The 19,422-nt window shown below is 38.2% G+C and overlaps 1 protein-coding gene across 7 annotated transcripts in view; it reads left to right on the top strand.

The window, feature by feature from the left end:
- LOC137239736 (uncharacterized) overlaps nt 1-19,422 on the top strand; it is a 169,812-nt gene that overhangs the window by 59,118 nt on the left and 91,272 nt on the right. For 2 of the 7 annotated variants that reach the window (XM_067765352.1, XM_067765356.1), the window contains exon 1: nt 7,604-8,579. The exons of the other annotated variants lie outside the window; for them this stretch is intronic. In XM_067765352.1, coding sequence (XP_067621453.1) covers nt 8,496-8,579 — 84 coding nt within the window. In that variant the 5' untranslated portion in view covers nt 7,604-8,495. Of the gene's footprint in view, nt 1-7,603; nt 8,580-19,422 lie in introns of those variants that run through there. 7 annotated transcript variants of the gene reach the window in all.

Here is a 19,422-nt window from a genome sequence, read left to right as displayed (position 1 = left end):
TCTCAAAAGCCTTTGACTCTGTAAACCATGACTTGCTGTGCTTAAAATTAAAAAATTATTTTGGTTTTGGTGACTACGCAGTGCGGCTCATGCGAACTTATCTGACGGGTAGATCCCAGCGTGTCAAGATTGGCTCCGAAACTTCAGGTCTAAAACCACTGGGGTACCCCAAGGTTCCATCTTGGGTCCACTTACTTACTTACTTACTTAATTGGCGCTTAACCGTCTAAACGGTTATGGCCGTCCAACAAGGCGCGCCAGTCGCTCCTTCGCTCCGCCAACCGGCGCCAATTGGTCACACCAAGGGAGTTTAAATCGTTTTCCACCTGGTCCTTCCAACGGAGTGGGGGCCGCCCTCTACCTCTGCTCCATAGGCGGGTTCCGACAGAAACACTTTCTTGGCCGGAGCATCATCTTTCATTCGCATAACATGGCCTAGCCAGCGCAGCCGCTGCGTTTTAATTCGCTGGACTATGTTGATGTCTGCGTATAGCTCGTACAGCTCATCATTAAATCTTCTTCGGTACTCGCCATCGCCAACGCGTAGAGGTCCATAAATCTTTCGAAGAACTTTTCTCTCGAACACTCCCAAAGCCGCTTCATCTGCTGTTGTCATGGTCCATGCTTCTGCCCCATATAGCAGGACGGGTACGATAAGTGACTTGTAGAGTATGATTTTCGTTCGCCGAGAGAGGACTTTACTTTTCAATTGCCTACCTAGTCCAAAGTAGCATTTATTGGCAAGATTGATTCTTCGCTGGATTTCAGTGCTGATGTTGTTGCTAATGTTGATGCTGGTTCCCAAATAAACGAAATCTTTTACTATTTCGAAATTATGGCTGCCAACAGTAGCTGATGGTGTTGCTCAACGTCATTTTGCACAGCCGTATAAGTTTTGCGGGGAAACCAAATTCAGACATAGCGGCATATAGGCAGCTCCTTTTCGTGCTGTCGAAGGCGGCTTTAAAGTCGACGAAGAGGTGATGTGTGTCGATTCTCTTTTCACGGGTTTTTTCCAAGATTTGGCGCATTGTGAAAATCTGGTCGATGGTAGATTTACCAGGTCTGAAGCCGCACTGATAAGGTCCAATCAGCCGGTTCACGGTGGGCTTCAATCTTTCGCACAATACACTTGAAAGGACCTTATATGCGATATTAAGAAGGCTGATTCCACGATAGTTGGTGCATTTTGCAGTATCCCCCTTCTTGTGGACTGGGCAAAGAACACTTAGATTCCAACCGTCGGGCATGCTTTCGTCCGCCCATATTTTGCTAAGAAGCTGCTGCATGCGCCTTACCAACTCCTCGCCGCCGAACTTGAATAGCTCTGCAGGCAATCCATCAGCGCCCACGGCCTTGTTGTTTTTCAATCTGGTTATTGCTATTCTAACTTCGTCATAATCGGGCGGGGGGACATATATTCCATCATCATCGATTGTGGGATCGGGTTCTTCATCTCTGCGCGGTGAATTGCTGCCTCCATTTAGGAGAGCAGAGAAGTGTTCCCTCCATAATCTAAGCACTCTCTGGACATCAGTTCTGGGTCCACTACTATTTAGTATTTATACTCAGTTGAGCAGAGCTCACAGAGTATATTAAGTTTGATTGGATAACGGTTGGTTGTACATATATAAAGGAATCGAGATAGATATAGACTTCCATATATCAAAATAATCAGGATCGAAAAAAAATTTGATTGAGCCATGTCCGTCCGTCCGTTAACACGATAACTTGAGTAAATTTTGAGGTATCTTGATGAAATTTGGTATGTAGGTTCCTGGGCACTCATCTCAGATCGCTATTTAAAATGAACGATATCGGACAATAACCACGCCCACTTTTTCGATATCGAAAATTTCAAAAAATAGAAAAAGTGCGATAATTCGTTACCAAATACGGATTAAGCGATGAAACTTGGTAGGTGAGTTGAACTTATGACGCAGAATAGAAAACTAGTAAAATTTTGGACAATTGGCGTGGCACCGCCCACTTTTAAAAGAAGGTAATTTAGAAGTTTTGCAAGCTGTAATTTGGCAGTCGTTGAAGATATCATGATGAAATTTGGCAGGAACGTTACTCTTATTACTATATGTCTGCTTAATAAAAATTAGTAAAATCGGAGAACGACCACGCCTACTTTAAAAAAAATTTTTTTTTAAATTCAAATTTTAAAAGAAAAGTTAATATCTTTACAGTATATAAGTAAATTATGTCAACATTCAACTCCAGTAACGATATGTTGCAGCAAAATACAAAAATAAAAGAAAATTTCAAAATGGGCGTGGCTCCGCCCTTTTTCATTTAATTTGTCTAGGATACTTTTAATGCCATAAGTCGAACAAAAATTTACCAATCCTTGTGAAATTTGGTAGAGGCTTAGATTCTAGGACGATAACTATTTTCTGTGAAAAAGGGCGAAATCGGTTGAAGCCTTGAAGCCACGCCCAGTTTTTATACACAGTCGACCGTCTGTCCTTCCGCTCGGCGGTTAACACGATAACTTGAGCAAAAATCGATATATCTTTACTAAACTCAGTTCGCGTACTTATCTGAACTCACTTTGTATTGATGTGAAAAATGGCCGAAATCCGACTATGACCACGCCCACTTTTTCGATATCGAAAATCACGAAAAATGAAAAATATGCCATAATTATATACCAAATACGAAAAAAGGGATGAAACATGGTAATTGTATTGGTCTATTGACGCAAAATATAACTTTAGAAAAAAACACCTACCATATTAAGTAGAAGAAAATGAAGTTTTGCAGGGCGAAATCAAAAGCCCTTGGAATCTTGGAAGGAATACTGTTCGTGGTATTACATATATAAATAAATTAGCGGTACCCGACAGATGATGTTCTGGATCACCCTGGTCCACATTTTGATCGATATCTCGAAAACGCCTTCACATATACAACTAAGGGCCACTCCCTTTTAAAACCCTCATTAATACCTTTAACTTGATATCCATATCGTACAAACACATTCTAGAGTCACCCCTGGTCCACGTTTATGGTGATATCTCGAAAAGGCGTCCACCTATAGAACTAAGGCCCACTCCCTTTTAAAATACTCATTAACACCTTTCATTTGATACCCATATCGTACAAACAAATTCTAGAGTCACCCCTGGTCCACCTTTATGGCGATATCTTGAAAAGGCGTCCACCTATAGAACTAAGGCCGACGCCCTTTAAAATACTCATTAACACCTTTCATTTGATACCCATATCGTACAAATAAATTCTAGAGTCACCCCTGATCCACCTTTATGGCGATATCTCGAAAAGGCGTCCACATATAGAACTAAGGCCCACGCCCTCTTAAAATACTCATTAAAACCTTTCATTTGATACCCATATTGTACAAACGCATTCTAGAGTCACCCCTGGTCCACGTTTATGGCGATATCCCGAAAAGGCGTCCACCCATAGAACTAAGGCCCACTCCCTTTTAAAACACTTATTAACACCTTTCATTTGATACCCATATTGTACAAACGCATTCTAGAGTCACCCCTGGTCCACCTTTATGGCGATATCTCGGAAAGGTGTCCACATATAAAACTAAGGCCCACGCCCTCTTAAAATACTCATTAACACCTTTCATTTGATACTCATATCGTACAAACAAATTCTAGAGTCACCCCTGGTCCATCTTTATGGCGATATCTCGAAAAGGCGTCCATCTATAGAACTTAGGCCCACGCCCTTTTAAAATACTCATTAATACCTTTCATTTGATACCCATATCGTACAAAATAAATTCTAGTCACCCCTGGTCCACCTTTATGGCGATATCTCGAAAAGGCGTCCACCTATAGAACTTAGGCCCACTCCCTTTTAAAATTATCATTAACACATTTCATCCCATATCGTACAAACAAATTCTAGAGTCAGGCCTGGTCCACCTTTATGGCGATATCCCTAAATGACGTCCATCTATAGAACTATGGCCCACTTCTTCTTAAAATACTCTTTAATACCTTCCATTTGATAAACATGTCGTACAAACACATTCCAGGGTTACCCTAGATTCTTTTTACAACATGGTAATTTTCCCTTACTTTGTCTCCACAGCTCTCAACTGAGTATGTAATGTTCGGTTATACCCGAACTTAGCCTTCCTTACTTGTTATTAATGGCATATTTAATGCATGCCAGCATCTTCATATGCATGCATAATATGCATATGCTGGTGATGTCCAACTATATTTATCGGAAAATCATGAGGGGACAAATGATTTATGCTCAAGATTGAATAATGACTTAACATCCATATTTGAATGGGCCAGGAAAAACGACTTATGCCTGAACAGTGAGAAATCTTATGTGTTGGCTATATCTAAAAAACGAATAAGTTTCTCAAGTATTCCGCCCCAACGCGTTGCCAGTAAATGCCTCAAACTCGTTTCAAAAGTGACTAATCTTGGTTTTGTTATTAACACAACGCTGACCTGTGATGATCATGTGAATTCGGTGGTTAATAAAGTATACAATATCTTAAGAAACTTACGAATGTCTGCTATTTATACTCCTGTCAATGTTAGAAGAAAACTTGCAATTCAATTAATTATGCCGATCATATGCTACTCTGAGCTAGTATACAGTGCCCAAAGCTCGCTAATAGTCCGAATCACAATCTTTACAACCAAAACTTTATTTATAGATTTGGGTTCCAAAAAAGAGCGAAAAAGGGACCCGTACATAAAAAACAGCAATTAGAAATAATATGTATGATACGCTTAATTGGCGCTTAAACGCCTAAGCGTTTTGGCCGTTTCGCCAGCTATCCCTGTTTCAAGTCCTATACGCTTAGTTGGCGCTTAAACGCCTAAGCGTTTTGGCCGTTTCGCCAGCTATCCCTGTTTCGCAATAACTGACGGCAATTGGGAGCACCAAGGGATGTCAAGTCTTCCTGCCTCTGCTAACTCAGTGGAAGTCTACCCTTCCCTCTGTTTCCGACTGCAATACTTTCTTAGCCAAAGCGTCTTCAGCCATTTGCATAAGACTACCTAGCCAGCGAAACCTTTGAGTTTTTATTTGCTGGACTATGTTCATATCTGCGTAAATCTCATACAGTTTATCATTATAACTAACTCGCCGAAGGCGTTTCGGACAGGACCATAAATTTCCAGAGAACTTTTTCTCGAACACTCCCAAGAGCCATATCATCTTTTCTCAACACCGTTCGTGATTCCGAGCCATACATCAAGACAGGTATAATGAGCGACTTGTAAAACGTGATTTTTGTTCGTCGCGAGAGCACTTTACTTTTCAATTGCTTACCCAGTCCAAAGTAGCAAGAGTTATTCCCGTTTCCGATTTCCAACCTGGTATCGTTTTCGCTGTGAATGCAAGAAAGTCCTTCACATTCTAGAATGTATATTCATTAAAAGTGACCTGGCGAATGCGTCGATTCTTCCTTGGACGACATCAAGTATAAGTAAATATTTTTAGAGGAAAATACCTTGATCTCCAAACTATTAACACTTTGAAATAATTTACTTTAAAACACACAAAATAAGCTTGCTTTTTCTAAATGTCAAAAGAAAAAAAATAAAATTTTCTTTATAAAAGTATTTTAAACGTACAAGCATCATTGAGTGAGTAAATTAATTAATAATTTGAATTTAAAATATAGATTTTTTAATAAATTTTGTCGGGCGGTCTACTATTCATGTTAGAAATTTTTCCTGAAACTAGTTATTAAATCAATTTGTATAACTTAAGAAATTAAGTGTGAAGTTCCTTGAATATTCTGAAGGTGTGTTCATATGGGGAAGTCGTGCATATTGCGGCAAAATACAAACTCCGAAGAGTTTTTACCGAGCTTCTTGAATTTGTGGTATGCTACTTTTAATTTTTCCTGTAAATCCCATACACTTTATTAAATTACGGTTTTTTTTCGCCAACGGCACCACTAGCGGCATTGCTAAGGCAGAGGAATTTTTGATGAGAATCTTTTCATAGCAGAAATACACTTCCTTGGGCAATAAGAAAATAAGACCGACGGGTTTAGTTTTTTGACTTGCACCTTCGTTATGAAAGACAAGCACACTACCCATTATACTACGGTAACGGCGTTCATGAAGAGTTTGTTAAAAAATATATCGTGGCTGATCCGAAGATGGTTAGTTACAGTGAGTTTGAGAAAAAATTACCTAAAATGGGTGATAGCGAGGAAGAACATGATCCTATTCATTGAGAATTCATACAAGGGAAAAAGCTTTCTACTCCGCCATTGCATTACCTACCTGTCAAATAATAGCTGACTGGGAGAACGGCTGTCGCGAATGGCCAGAAAATGGAAGAAAGGTGTGTTTTTTGCTCGCGTTTATTAAATTTAAGTGCCATGAATTGCTCATTTGTGTTTCAAATCAGCTTTTCTTTTAAATGTGTATACAGAAAATCAGACTACATATTAATATTAATTTCTAAAATCTAGTTAATAGATTAAATGTGAGCAGCCAGTTAAGCAAACATTTTAAAATATGTAAATAATGCAATATACCAGTCGTCTACAAAAATGTTTGAAAAACACTATTGAGCAAATGATTTAAGTAATCGAACAGCGATTGAACAGGTGATCGAGGCTGTTTACTATTGTGAACGTTTTTGTCAGACATTCGCCACTTGTATGAATTCACAATGATCCTATTACTAGAGGTTTGTTTTCATATGACAGCAGAACTTTGACACTCATATTAAAAACACGGGACGCGTTGCTTTTACAAAGCAAGGAAAAAAGGGAATAATTGAAACCGTTTCAGCGAAAAGTGTTGTAGAAAAGTACTCAAAGTAGTAAATTGGTAATGTTAGTAATTTGTTTAAATTCAGACTTTGACAGAATAGTTGAATGTACAGTTTAGGTGCGGTCATGTCCTAATAAAACCAGACAGGTGAAGTCAGCATTGTGGATAAGACTAGTGTGATATCTTCTGCATAAACGTCAAAATTACAAATAGAACCGATTACCTGATTTCTAATTGACTATAGTGAGACTTGTCTAAAAAATTCTGGTAGCGGCTTAGGCTTATATAGTTAATATATTTCTAAATGTATAGTAAAATCTACTTTCATCGTAGTAGAATTCAAAGGCAGTTATGTATGATAGACAACCCTCTGAAATATGCATGCCGAGCTTGTCAGAATAAGGGAAAACGTCAACGTGATAAAAACACTTGAATATTAATTTAATCATGTCCGGCCTCATGATGCAATTACAAGTTGACACGTTGGCAGCTTCTCTTTAATCCGCTATGATTGTAAGGGTCTACAAGTGGGATATGTAGTTGCACGCACATACACAGGCACGCTCACCTGATAAAATGCTTGTTCTTGTACGATTTTTTGTGGATGCTATTTGGCAATATTGTACTTCTTAGGTACAAGATAAGTGTAGTAGGTGCTACCGAAAACTGTAAAATTTTTATTGTAAAATTACAAAGAAATATCCTTATTTACTTTCAAATGAGCACTTAATTACATCTCTCTTTAAAATCCATATGTTTTGGACAATTTTAATTAACAAATTGTGATACTTTGTTACCGGGGATGGACGATTGCTAAAACACGACCAAAACCGTCGGAGGAGGTATTAATAGACGCGTTTTTACCTCGCTTCCAATAATTCGAATACTTTTTCACCTTTGAACTATTGATAACAGGACAAAACACGTCTTTTAATTTCTTTTTCGACATTTTTGGACGGGTTATTGCAGTCGACCTCGGTTTCAAACTGTTTTTCGCGGAGAACTTTTGAATGGGTAGAAAATCTTAGCACTCGTGTTTGTATTCTTAATGCTGGAATAACTACGCATCCTCAGACACCCCAATTCCAGACTTTTGTATAATTTTCTGTAGGACACATATAGGTGCTATACATTTTCATACTAAATTCGTTCAAAAAAATTTACCATCACGGCAACCCATATCTGATATTCCGCTCCTTTTTTTGTTTCCCTGCGTCGCTTTCCACGACAGCAACCCCGGTAATTTTGACACTTCGTTCAGTGTCAAACGCATGTTCCACGCAGGTTCCACTGAGTTCCACACAAGTTTGACACTGACCGAAATGTCAAACGGCAGTGTGTTAGAAAGAGAAAGGAACTGTTTTCCTTACTATGTCCGCCATCCTGTACTCCCACTCTGAAACTCAATTTGCCTCTTTGGTAAACTACTTTTACATTCAGAAGATTGTAGAAAAAACTAATTTTCCTGGTAAATTATGCAACGGCATCACTTTTTTCCAACTCTGTTTTGTGTTGACTTTTCTTTCATTCAAACTGGTGACAATTTTCATAAAAATAATTTTTGTTTATTTAACAAAATTAGACAAATTTTAATATTATCCACACAAAACGAAGGTAATTTGTTTAAAATAATAATCATAATGTACATCTAAATTCTTTTAGCCTTTCCAGGTACTTGTTTCCTGGTTTTTGCCGTTCCGAGTGTCTTCTAAAAGCATTTCTTCCGCCCGTCGCAACATGGTCGTCATGGTTGGATCGAAAGACAGGATTATGACTTTGCCAATGTTTCGGGAGTTGGGAAAATTGATTAAGCTCTATTGGGTGAGATAGCGTGGTAGGGGCTATATTTTCATTGAGGCCATTTACACTCTTGTTAACCCTTGCCAAAGTCGCCAAGCATCAATTTGTTTAATATGGCAGAGGTGGCGCTCGTTTGTGCATTACAATGCGTTGTATTAAAATACCCCAGATCCGACAAATCAAGCTTTTCTACAATTAACCATATTTCTATCGCATCTCTTTGTGGCTGTCTTGTTTTCTTGTGTGCGTTGGCAAGTGCCAATCCCAACGCAGGTCTCGGTCTGCAGGCAATAGTGTTTGATTACACATTGTAAAGCAGTTTTTCATCAGAAAACCTTCAACTTCAAACAAATTAGGACTGAGTGATCATGCCTGGTTTTAGCCTTAAGTACAGCACTGTACCGATAGTCAGTGTACCCGTGACGATTCTATGGTGAATGATGTTTAGGAAGGTTCTTACTTGTGTGCATTCTTTATTACTTCACCCTTCTGTATCTTTTAAGGGCCAATTAATGGTGACTTATAACCATAACCAGGTAAAACAGCTGATCGAACCTACCTTATGGAAATCAATGTAATCGATTAATGGTGCCATACCATAACGCTAACGCCATAACCGTACCATAGCCAACCAATTGGTTTTTGGTTTCTCGCCATATCCATAACCTAAAAATATTTGAGTTGGTGAATTTAATAACTTTTTGTTAATTGCCATAATGACGGAAAGTTTTACAGACCCACTTGGAAGTGATCGTAATACTTCTAAATGTGTTCCCATCCATAAAAACGGTACAAAGTTCCAGCTGTTTTGTTAACTTGTCGTTGGAAGTCGGAAGTAAAACATATGCCCTTCTAAGATGTTATACAAACTTAATCAGAATATACCCCACAAACTCTTCCGACAGTTGAATTCGTGATTTACGGCAAAGCAGCTATTGTGAGTTACAATTTCAGTGTTATTATTGTGCACGATGGAAAGTCCTTGATTGGTATGTTTTCATTGCAAATAGGTTGTTTTTACAAAGGCCTCCTTAAATTTTTTTTTTGAGAAGAAATTAAACATTGTATTTTGGGAAATTCCGCTTATTTGAAACCTTCTGCTAACTTTCGAATCGCTAAACTGTTGAATAAATCACTCCAATATTCTGTATTGCAAAATGGTATTTTTTAGCCTACTTTGGGAGTAGTACAATTATACTTCACTTCGCAACTGATAGCGTGTTTAAATCAAACTGATTGTTCAGCTTGCGCTGCTTTTATACTCTCCGTTGCTTCGTTCGCATATTTCTCCAAAGGTCTAGATGTTTCACCTTCTAGAACTCTTGTATCTCCTGCTTTGTAACTAGTTATATGAGTACATGCATATTTGTAGTTTATAGCCATATGCGTGTGTATGTGTGAGTAACTTCTTCGGCTGATGACCACATCTGTGTATGTGAGTAAGCTCTTCGTCGCCTTCTACATAAGTGTTGCTAGCTTTAATGTGTACATGTACATAAGAGTAGCTGCTTCATGTTTTTGTTGTTGTGTGATTATTTACTAACAGCTTAGTGATGCTAATATTCGTCACAATATATAATGGAAACGTCAACAAAGTGATCGTAATAGTTGGGCATGGCCTTATTTATGGAAGCCAACACCAATTGTCGAATCTCTGTAATTAAATCCAGTTAGGGTCCTTCGATTTTCACCTAATAGTTTATGTTAAGTTAATTTGGTGACCTTTAATAATTTGTCTTTGAGTTAAGCTGGCTCGAAGAAGTTCTTGTATAACGTGTAGTATTATACTGACGCTAAAAACAACACTCTTTTGGGGACAACATTGGTGAAAAATTTTCAGATAGCCGAATGACAAAACAAAGAAAAATTTAGAGAAAGAGAGTTGGCGGTTTATTTCACCTGGGCCCGTATTACGTGTTACGATCAGTGAGTGAAAACCATTTTCACTCAAGCGATAACTATGTAACTGTCAAACTTTTTTTTTAAATTATAATAAAGAATGGATCTAACGAGTACTATTTGTCGCTAGTACAAATATGCCTTTAATCCGATCCACCTTTCTTCAAGAGCTATTGTGATTTAAAAAATGAGTTTCGATCACGGATCGTAACACGTAATACGGGCCCTGGTTATTCCACCATGGGTTCAACCTATAAATGTACCTTGTCTACATCTTAATATATAAAAATCACGTGTCACTATGTTTGTTCCCGATGGACTCCTAAACTACTGAACCGATTTTGAATTTGGTTTGCACCCCGTTTGTAGTTCGACCTAACTTGAAATATATGATAGGTTATATCTCAGTTTATAGTCGCAATATTATTTTATTGCAAATTTTTTTATTTGCTTATACGTAATAATAAAATGTTACGTATACGCACCGGCACTCACATTTTCAAGGAAAAAATGTGTGTTAGTTGGTCGCCGGTATTTGAAGAGATGCGTCGGTCGCGGAGTGGGACTAAGACTGGGACTGGAATAAAATACATACCACCCTCTAGGACAGGCAATAAGGGATGCAGAAGAATGAGAAGAGAAAAGAGAGAAGGAGATTGAGAAAGAGATAGAATGAGAAGAAGATGGAGATAGATGAAGCGAAGAAGACGGAAGGAGGATTGAATAAAAGGATTAGGAAAAAGTGAAGAGGGAGAGGGAGGGCAGAGTCAGACGGAAAAAGCTTATTAAAATGTATGCAGATAGGCCAAATTTAGGGCAGAACAACGTCTGCCGGGTCTTCTTGTATTAAAAATAAAAAGTTTTAAACTCACCGGTAGCTGATTTTTTTCTTTTAGGGATTTAGTACATGCAATTTTCGCTACTTTTGTTCACTGACAAGTGTGCTAATGTTCTGTTGCTGTGATCCACTATTCTGTTATCTTTTGTGTTCGGTTTAAAATGAGTGTCTCGCGGAACCTTTGTATCTGTCTTTTTTGCGAATGAAATACCTCTGTAGAGTATTATTATTGCTTTATTCAATACATTAATATTTTAGTAATATAATATTATTATTTGTTTTATTGTTGTTATTAATATTAATATTATGATTGTAATTAATATTAAGTAGTGTAGTCATTACTCTATTTCAATCTTCATATTAATGCTACAGTGAATAAAGGCAAAGGTGTTTTTGCATTTGTTAAACGGTGGTCAAAAGAATTTAACGACCCTTACATAACTAAAGCACTTTTTACAACATTAGTTAGGCCAATATTAGAATACGGCTCGATAATTTGGAATCCGCGTTATCAAGTCCATGCAGACAGTCTCGAATCAATACAAAAACAATTTTTACTATTTGCCTTAAGAAATTTCCAATGGGACTCTTTAACTAATCTTCCACCTTATACTAATCGATTAAAGCTTATCAATCTGCCAACTCTTGCTAGTCGAAGGGAAATGCTTGGTGTAATATTTATGACAAAACTTTTAAATGGATCAATTTCGAGCCCATTCCTTCTGAATGAAGTGAACTTTTGCGTTCCCTCTCGGACATCGAGACACTTCAAACCTCTTCTGCTGAAACAATGTAGAACGAATTTCGAACAAAATGAACCTTTTCGGCGTTTATGCCAAGATTATAACACTCACTCAAACACATTTGATATCTCGGACTCCCTTTTTTCTATAAAAAAGATTGTTCTCACCTTTCTAAATTAATGTATAATACGTTTGCTTCTGTTCTCTTTAAGTATTACGCTTGGCTGATGAAATTTCTTCTGTAGCTGAGCAGTCTCAGATCGTGACGCTTGACAAACCGCTGCCCATCAAAGACTCGGCAAAATAAAAAAAAAAAAAAAAAAGTTATTATATATATATATATAAATCGATCGCGTGAACAGGATTAGCCTGGTTTCATTGGGCCACTTGAGGGCAGCGCGCTGCCACAACGTCCATTAAAAAAAAAAAAAAAAAAAAAAAATCGGAACTGGAATACAATATTTCTCTTTTGTAATTGTAATCTTACTTTATCGTTAAACCTGTAATTATTCCAAATGTTTAGCTGACACTTTATGATAACGTTAAATACCTTATATTGAGATATGATGGTACGAATGGACGAATATGGGGCTGGTGAAGGCAATAAGACAGAAGTGGTCTTGGTGAGCTCAAAGCGAACTCTAGATGAGTCCTAACCATAGGAGATTATTGAATAAACTCAAAGCCTTACTTGAAACATTTAGGGGTAAACATTGATCCAAAACTAACTTTTAAGGAGCACTTCAGGGCGGCGGGAGAGACATTTTCTAAAGTGTAGCCCTAATGCGAGTAATGCCCAACATCGGCGGCCCAGACGAAGCTGCCCGTCAGCTATTGTCCAACGTAACCAGCTCAATAATATACGCAGCACCAGTGACACGGATCTAAACTGACCCATCAAAAAGATATACTACTAGCAGCTTAACGAACTGCTGCTTATCGGACTTTGACCGACAACGCGATCCGTGTTTTATATCGGAAAAATTCGATTCACTTGGCAGCAGAAAATGCCGATCTGTATGACATTGCAGTCGGGCGACCGTCTAAAAATGCCAAGAAAAGTACAAGATCACGAGCAATAGTAAGGTGACAAGAACGGTGGGAAGGGACGAGGAAAGGCGTTGGACCTTAACGTTACTTCGGAGTATAGAGAAATTATGTAAGCCGAAGCACGCGAATTAAACTACTACCTTACGCAAATAAATATTCAGTGGGCAGGCCGGTTTCAAGGAGTATTTAAATAAGCGCACTAACCCACCGAATTGGAAAACGTATATCACGTAATATTTTATTGCTTCCGGCGAAAGACTACACACAGTTTCTGGAGAGGAACCTTCCATAAAGAATTTAGTTCCCCTTATGTGAATACATGTAAATTGTTGGACTGCTGTGAGCAAAATCGCCTTTTCCCCCGTTACGTTGTGCCTAGCGGCGATCCCATGGGTTGTGGTCACATGAATACAATTAGCCTGGTTTCATTATGCCACTTGAAGGCAGTGCGTTGTCCCAGCGTCCAAGAAACAAAAGATGGAACGGTATATTAGATTGGGTATCTGTCAAATTAAGATTTACTTGGAGTTCCATGTCTAAAAAAGGGGCTAATGCACAACACTTATTGGGAAGAGAGGACAATGGGACACTTTGGAATCAGCGTCGTTCTTCGAAGAACAACAAAATCTCAACCCTAAACGCTTTATACGCGTTCACGGAGGCGCGTGATTGGCTCTTGTGTGTCTACTGAACTTGGGGTAGCTGCTCGTTTCAGATGGTTTCATCTTTCTTCTTTTTTACCCTCGGTCAAACCTGAGGATATTATTGAGTATGTGATTAAACATACTAATCTAAATAAGCGTCAACTGCAGTGTTTCAAGCTTGCTAAGGAATCGGAGTCGATTAACCGTACATATGTTAATTTTAAACTTGATGTAGATGAATTGCACTTTGATAAAGTTCTGAAGGCTGAGTTGTGGCCAGTCAATGTAACGATCAGCCACTTCCGTTTTTTTCAAAAGGACGCAAAACTACAACAGCGGACTTAGTTCATAGTGTCAATCACATGCCATGCAAATATATCAATATCTTTTTTCAAAATGTTTCTGGCCTTAGAAGCAAGACCGAAAATGTGCGACTATTTAGTTCTTTATTGGAGTATGGTGTATTTGTCATCATTGAGACTTGGCTGAATAGTAATTTCTTAGATGCTGAATTTTTTGATCCTAAGCTTTATCATGTTTTCCGTAAGGATAGAGATGCAACAAAGACTGGCCTAAATAGAGGAGGTAGTGTGCTGATTGCCGCCCGGGTCGGTCTCCAGGCCTCGCTTGTTTCTTTAACTGTTAGTGACAGGCTTCTTGATCAACTTTGTGTGCGGATTCATGGCTCTCTGGGTCAACTGCTCATTTGTGCTTCATACATTCCGCCGTCCAGCCCAGAAAGTATTTATAAGGCTCATGTAAATAATATCTTAAATCTTAAGCGAAGTTCAGGAGAAACGCAGCTATGTGTTCTGGGGGATTTTAATTTAAGTAATGTTAGCTGGATCTCTCTTGAAAACAATCTCTATTTAACTCCTACTAATATTAACAGCTCTTATGAATCGTATCTTATTGATAATTGTGAAGGGGTTGGTTTATCTCAAATTAACAGTTTCCATAATTCTTTACATCGCACTCTTGATTTAATTTTTGTAACTAATAATATTAGTTTTGTTATCTCGGAACCTGCGTCTTCAATTTCGCCACCAAACTTGCATCACCTGCCCTTAAAGCTTGAAATTCAGTTCTTTGAGTATTTCTGTATTCCTACATCAAATATGAAAAAATCGTTCAATTTTCGAAGATGTGATTTTAATCGTTTAAATTCTGCTTTACGTGGAGTTGATTGGGATGCTATGCTTGGCGAAAGTGAAGTTGGAAAGTCTTTCAATGTATTTAAAAATGAAATTCATAAGATTTGCGAAAAAATCGTGCCGATATATAAAAATAAAATTTACAAATCTCCCTGGCACAATAGTGCGCTCAAACATCTAAAAAATTTGAAAAACAAGTTCTTTAAAAAATATAAGTTTACTAATCAGCGTCGATTTTATGATTTGTTTATTGTTTATAAGAAAAAATTTAACAATCTTAATAAGTCTTTATATGCTAAGTACGTCAGAAATTTTGAGGTAAACATCAAGAGCAATCCGAAGAACTTTTATAATTACATTAACTCCATGAAGAGCGTATCTAGCATACCGAAATCAGTAAGCTACAATAATATTACTGCCAACTCTGTTAATGATGCTGCTAATCTCTTTGCTGACTTCTTCTCGGCGAATTTTATCACAGATAATGATTTAACTGTGGAAGATACAGATAACATACACAAGTTAATTAAGTCTCCCTCTGCTAATAATTTTGGGTCACTTACTCTCACTGAGGCAGACATAATTGAGGGGATTATAAAACTTAAAAATTCCTCCAGAACTGATGTTGATAATCTTTCAGTTATTCTGTTGAAAAATTGTCCTTCTCTAGTACGACCCTTAATGATTATATTCAATAAATCATTGGAATCGGGTATTTTTATTGATGACTGGAAACAAGCATCCGTCACTCCCATTTTTAAGTCTGGCAACAAAAGTAACTGTTCTAATTACAGGCCTATTTCCAAATTGTCTACAACTTCGAAGCTATTTGAATGTGTTGTCAATGACAAGCTTTACTTTAGCATTAAACACCTGATTTGCGCCAATCAACATGGTTTTGTCCCGGCCAGATCCACATTAACGAACCTCGCTGTCTTTTCTGAGGATTGCTACGCGGCATTTAGGCGGGGTTTTCAGGTTGATACAATATACCTTGACTTCTCCAAAGCATTCGATAAAATTTCTCATACAATTTTAATTGCGAAATTAGCTTGTTATGGGTTCCACTCTACGTTCCTACAGTGGATTAAATCTTACCTGCACAACAGAAGTAATGTTGTAAATATTGACGGTGTTTATTCGAAACCATTTTGGGCCACCTCTGGAGTGCCACAGGGCAGTATTCTGGGCCCTTTACTATTTATCTTGTTCATTAATGACATTAGCTCTTGCTTCTCATCTACCAAATTTCTGCTTTATGCTGATGATCTCAAGATCTATTCTGAGATCAGTTGTTATAATGATGTCGTTGTTCTTCAATCTGAGATTAATAATCTTTATATCTGGTGTGTTAAGAACCGTCTTTTCCTTAATATAAGTAAGTGCCACACTGTGACGTATGGTAAAATGCTGAGGCCACTTCATACCTCCAATCATATTGCAGAAACCTTTCTTCGAACGAATCTTGAAGTTAAAGACTTGGGGGTATACTTCGACTCAAAGTTTAATTTTAACACTCACGTCAGCTTCACAATTTCTAAGGCGCTTTCAATGCTTGCTTTTGTCAGACGCCATTCCGCAAACTTCTCTGACCCCTACACACTCAAAGTTTTATATACGTCCTTTGTGCGGTCCAAACTTGAGTATGCGGCTTTCATTTGGCGGCCCTACCACACAGTTCACATCAACCGCCTGGAGCGGGTTCAAAAAATCTTTATGCGCTTCGCGCTTATTTCATTACGTTTCTCTGAACCGATCCCGTCTTATGAGTCTCGATGCCAACTAATATCCTTATTATCCCTTAACAATCGCAGAATTCTTTTGTTCATTTTCGATCTTTTCACGGGCAAAATTGACTGCGCGCTGCTTCTTGAAAGACTATGCTTAAATACTCCCTGTAGAAACCTCCGCCACTTTGAAATCTTTTTCATAGGGCTGAGTAGAACTGTTTATAACTCAAAAGCGCCTATTAACAGAGCCCTATCAGAAATTAATTGCTTCTCTAGTGTTTTGGATATTGATTTCTCCGACTCAAAATACGCTTTTCAACTTAAACTAAAAAATTACTTAATCTGTAATAATATAAATTCTTCTTGTTAATGTTCTCCATTGCTTAATATAAGCTGGTCTCTGTAATTTAGTCATAAGTGTCTGTACTAAACATTTGTTACTAGACTAAATAAATAAATAAATAAATAAATAAATAAATAAATAAATAAATATGAGAGTTTTAGGCACACCCGGCTACTACCTCACTCGAAGACCACAAATAGCCTTTGTACTTCGCGTACCAATAGACCACTCCGGCTGCATGTAAATAATCTACTTTATAAGAAATGATGTGTACTGAATATGATTGTAAGACCTTTGTAACGGAATTAGGTACAAAAGTTAGAAAATAAGGTATATGTAAAAAAACACGAATGGAAGGGGACCAAAATACAAAGAAGACATCGTAAGCACAGCAAACCAACGACATCTGACACATGAAAGCAGTTAGGGAACTGTTCTTTGGTAGGCAACAACATTTTGATTTTCAAAACAGGAGCAACAACAACATTTTGATTTTCAAAACAGGAGCAAAGAGGGCTCCCACCATTTGAAAATAGAATATAGAACAAAGAAAACAGAAAACAATACTACCGATCGCGCGGGGCTGTAAAGTGCCTAAGAGCATCATCTTATGCAGAATATAGTCGTAAGCAGCCTGCCGATTGAATTTTATAGGACATATAAACGGAAACTCGCAGGTCTTGTTGAAGTAGTTAATGGTACTTTTTAGACGTGGTTCTTCGTTCGTAATACGATAATCTTCAACTATTGGAGAGATCCGAGAATAGAATGAAATGCAGCCTCTTAAACGCTCTTTGGTGTGAAAAGAAACAAATGAAACTGAAGAAATTTGGCAGCACTAACACCGAAAATAGTGTAATTTTTGGAATTCAACGGAGGATTGCTTTGGTGGTACTTTGGATTCGATCAGTCTCCTAGCATAGCTGTTCTGATTTCAGGCGGCTAAATCATGAAATCTGTCAACGTGATAAGGTGACCCTTCGAGAATGCGGGTTTTCAGAAGTGAGATATATTCAGCCCAATTCTAAACAAAAATTCCTTGCTAGTTTTTTGCTATCTCCCGTTCCTCGTATTCTAAATAAAAATTCCTTGTGAGATTATTCCCTTCTCCCTTTTCTCTTATTCTGAACAATGATCGAAAAAGCGGAAACCGCTTATGAATGTAAGTGAGAGGGTGATTTCTCTGCCATTTTTTAGGAGTTTTTTCACTTGTTAAATTAAAGGGGGTGCATCAAAATAGTTAAAGTAAATTGGTTCTTTTAAGAAAGAATACTTATTTGTACAAATTTTTTCTAAAATATGCACATTACACTGGGTCGATTTATTAACCGATATCGCGCCATTTTTCGATAGTATTTGGGCTCAGGAAAAAAAGTTCCACTACGCATTGGTTGGTGTCATGTGGGGACACGTTACAAGCAGGACATATGTTTTGTATGCCGGGGTTGATTTTGGATAGGTAAGAGTTTAACCTGTTCCAGATCGGAGTGTGCGTTCCTCTTCTGCAAGTTTTGGATATTGTTCTTTGCGTACAGGATTCACCGGGCAATTCCTGGCATAGAGGTCCGACGTCTGTTTGTGGATTTCACTGAGGGCCTGCTTATGTTTTTTGACTTCATACGGCTGTGTTCTCATGTGCCGTATTTCCTCATAATGCTAACGGAGATGACTCCTTAAGCGCCTGAGCGGTGTTGGCTCATGAATGAGATGTCTGTTGGGATGCCCAGCTTTCTGGGTATTCAACAGGAACTGTTTGGTTAGCATTTAATTTCTTTCCCTAATGGGGACTATTTTCGCCTCATTATGTAGATGGTGTTCTGGGGACATAAGAAGACAACCCGTGGCGGTTCTGAGGGCAGTATTTTGGCAGACCTGTAGCTTCTTCCGTGAGTGGTCTTTAGGCTTGGCGACCATATCGGGGACGCGTAGCATGCCATCGGCTGGCCAATTGCTTTGTAAGTGGTAATGAGCGTTTCTTTATCTTTACCCCAGTACTGCCAGCAGGAGATTTGAGGATTTTATTGCGGCTGCATGCTCACCAAAATGTAGATCCTGTTCAAACATCACACCCAAGATTTTGAAGTTTAAGACAGTCGGTAGCGTAGTGCCATTGACGTGGATGTTCAAAATGGTCGACATTTGGGACGTCCATGTTGTAAATAAGGTCGCCGATGATTTAGTCGGTGATAATGTCAGGTTTCGCGAGGCGAAAGAACTGGAGAGGTCAGGGAGGTAGCCGTTTATTTTGTTGCAAGGCTCATCGATTCTTTACTCATTACAAATTCCGAGTGAATATTTAGAATTGGACTGATTGATGAACAGCACGGGTTTTGAGTAGCTATGCACGTTACTCAGCGATTGATTATCCAATGGATTTTAACTTCATATAGATATGAGTAATTGCGGATGATTTATTTTGACCACATTGATATTTATGGTTGTTATTGATGTGGTCACAGCACT

Source organism: Eurosta solidaginis, chromosome 2 (genome assembly GCF_040869045.1).
Source record: "Eurosta solidaginis isolate ZX-2024a chromosome 2, ASM4086904v1, whole genome shotgun sequence".
Taxonomy (NCBI): domain Eukaryota; kingdom Metazoa; phylum Arthropoda; class Insecta; order Diptera; family Tephritidae; genus Eurosta; species Eurosta solidaginis.
Note: the sequence above shows the minus strand (reverse complement) of the source record. Positions and strands in the feature narration are given on the sequence as shown.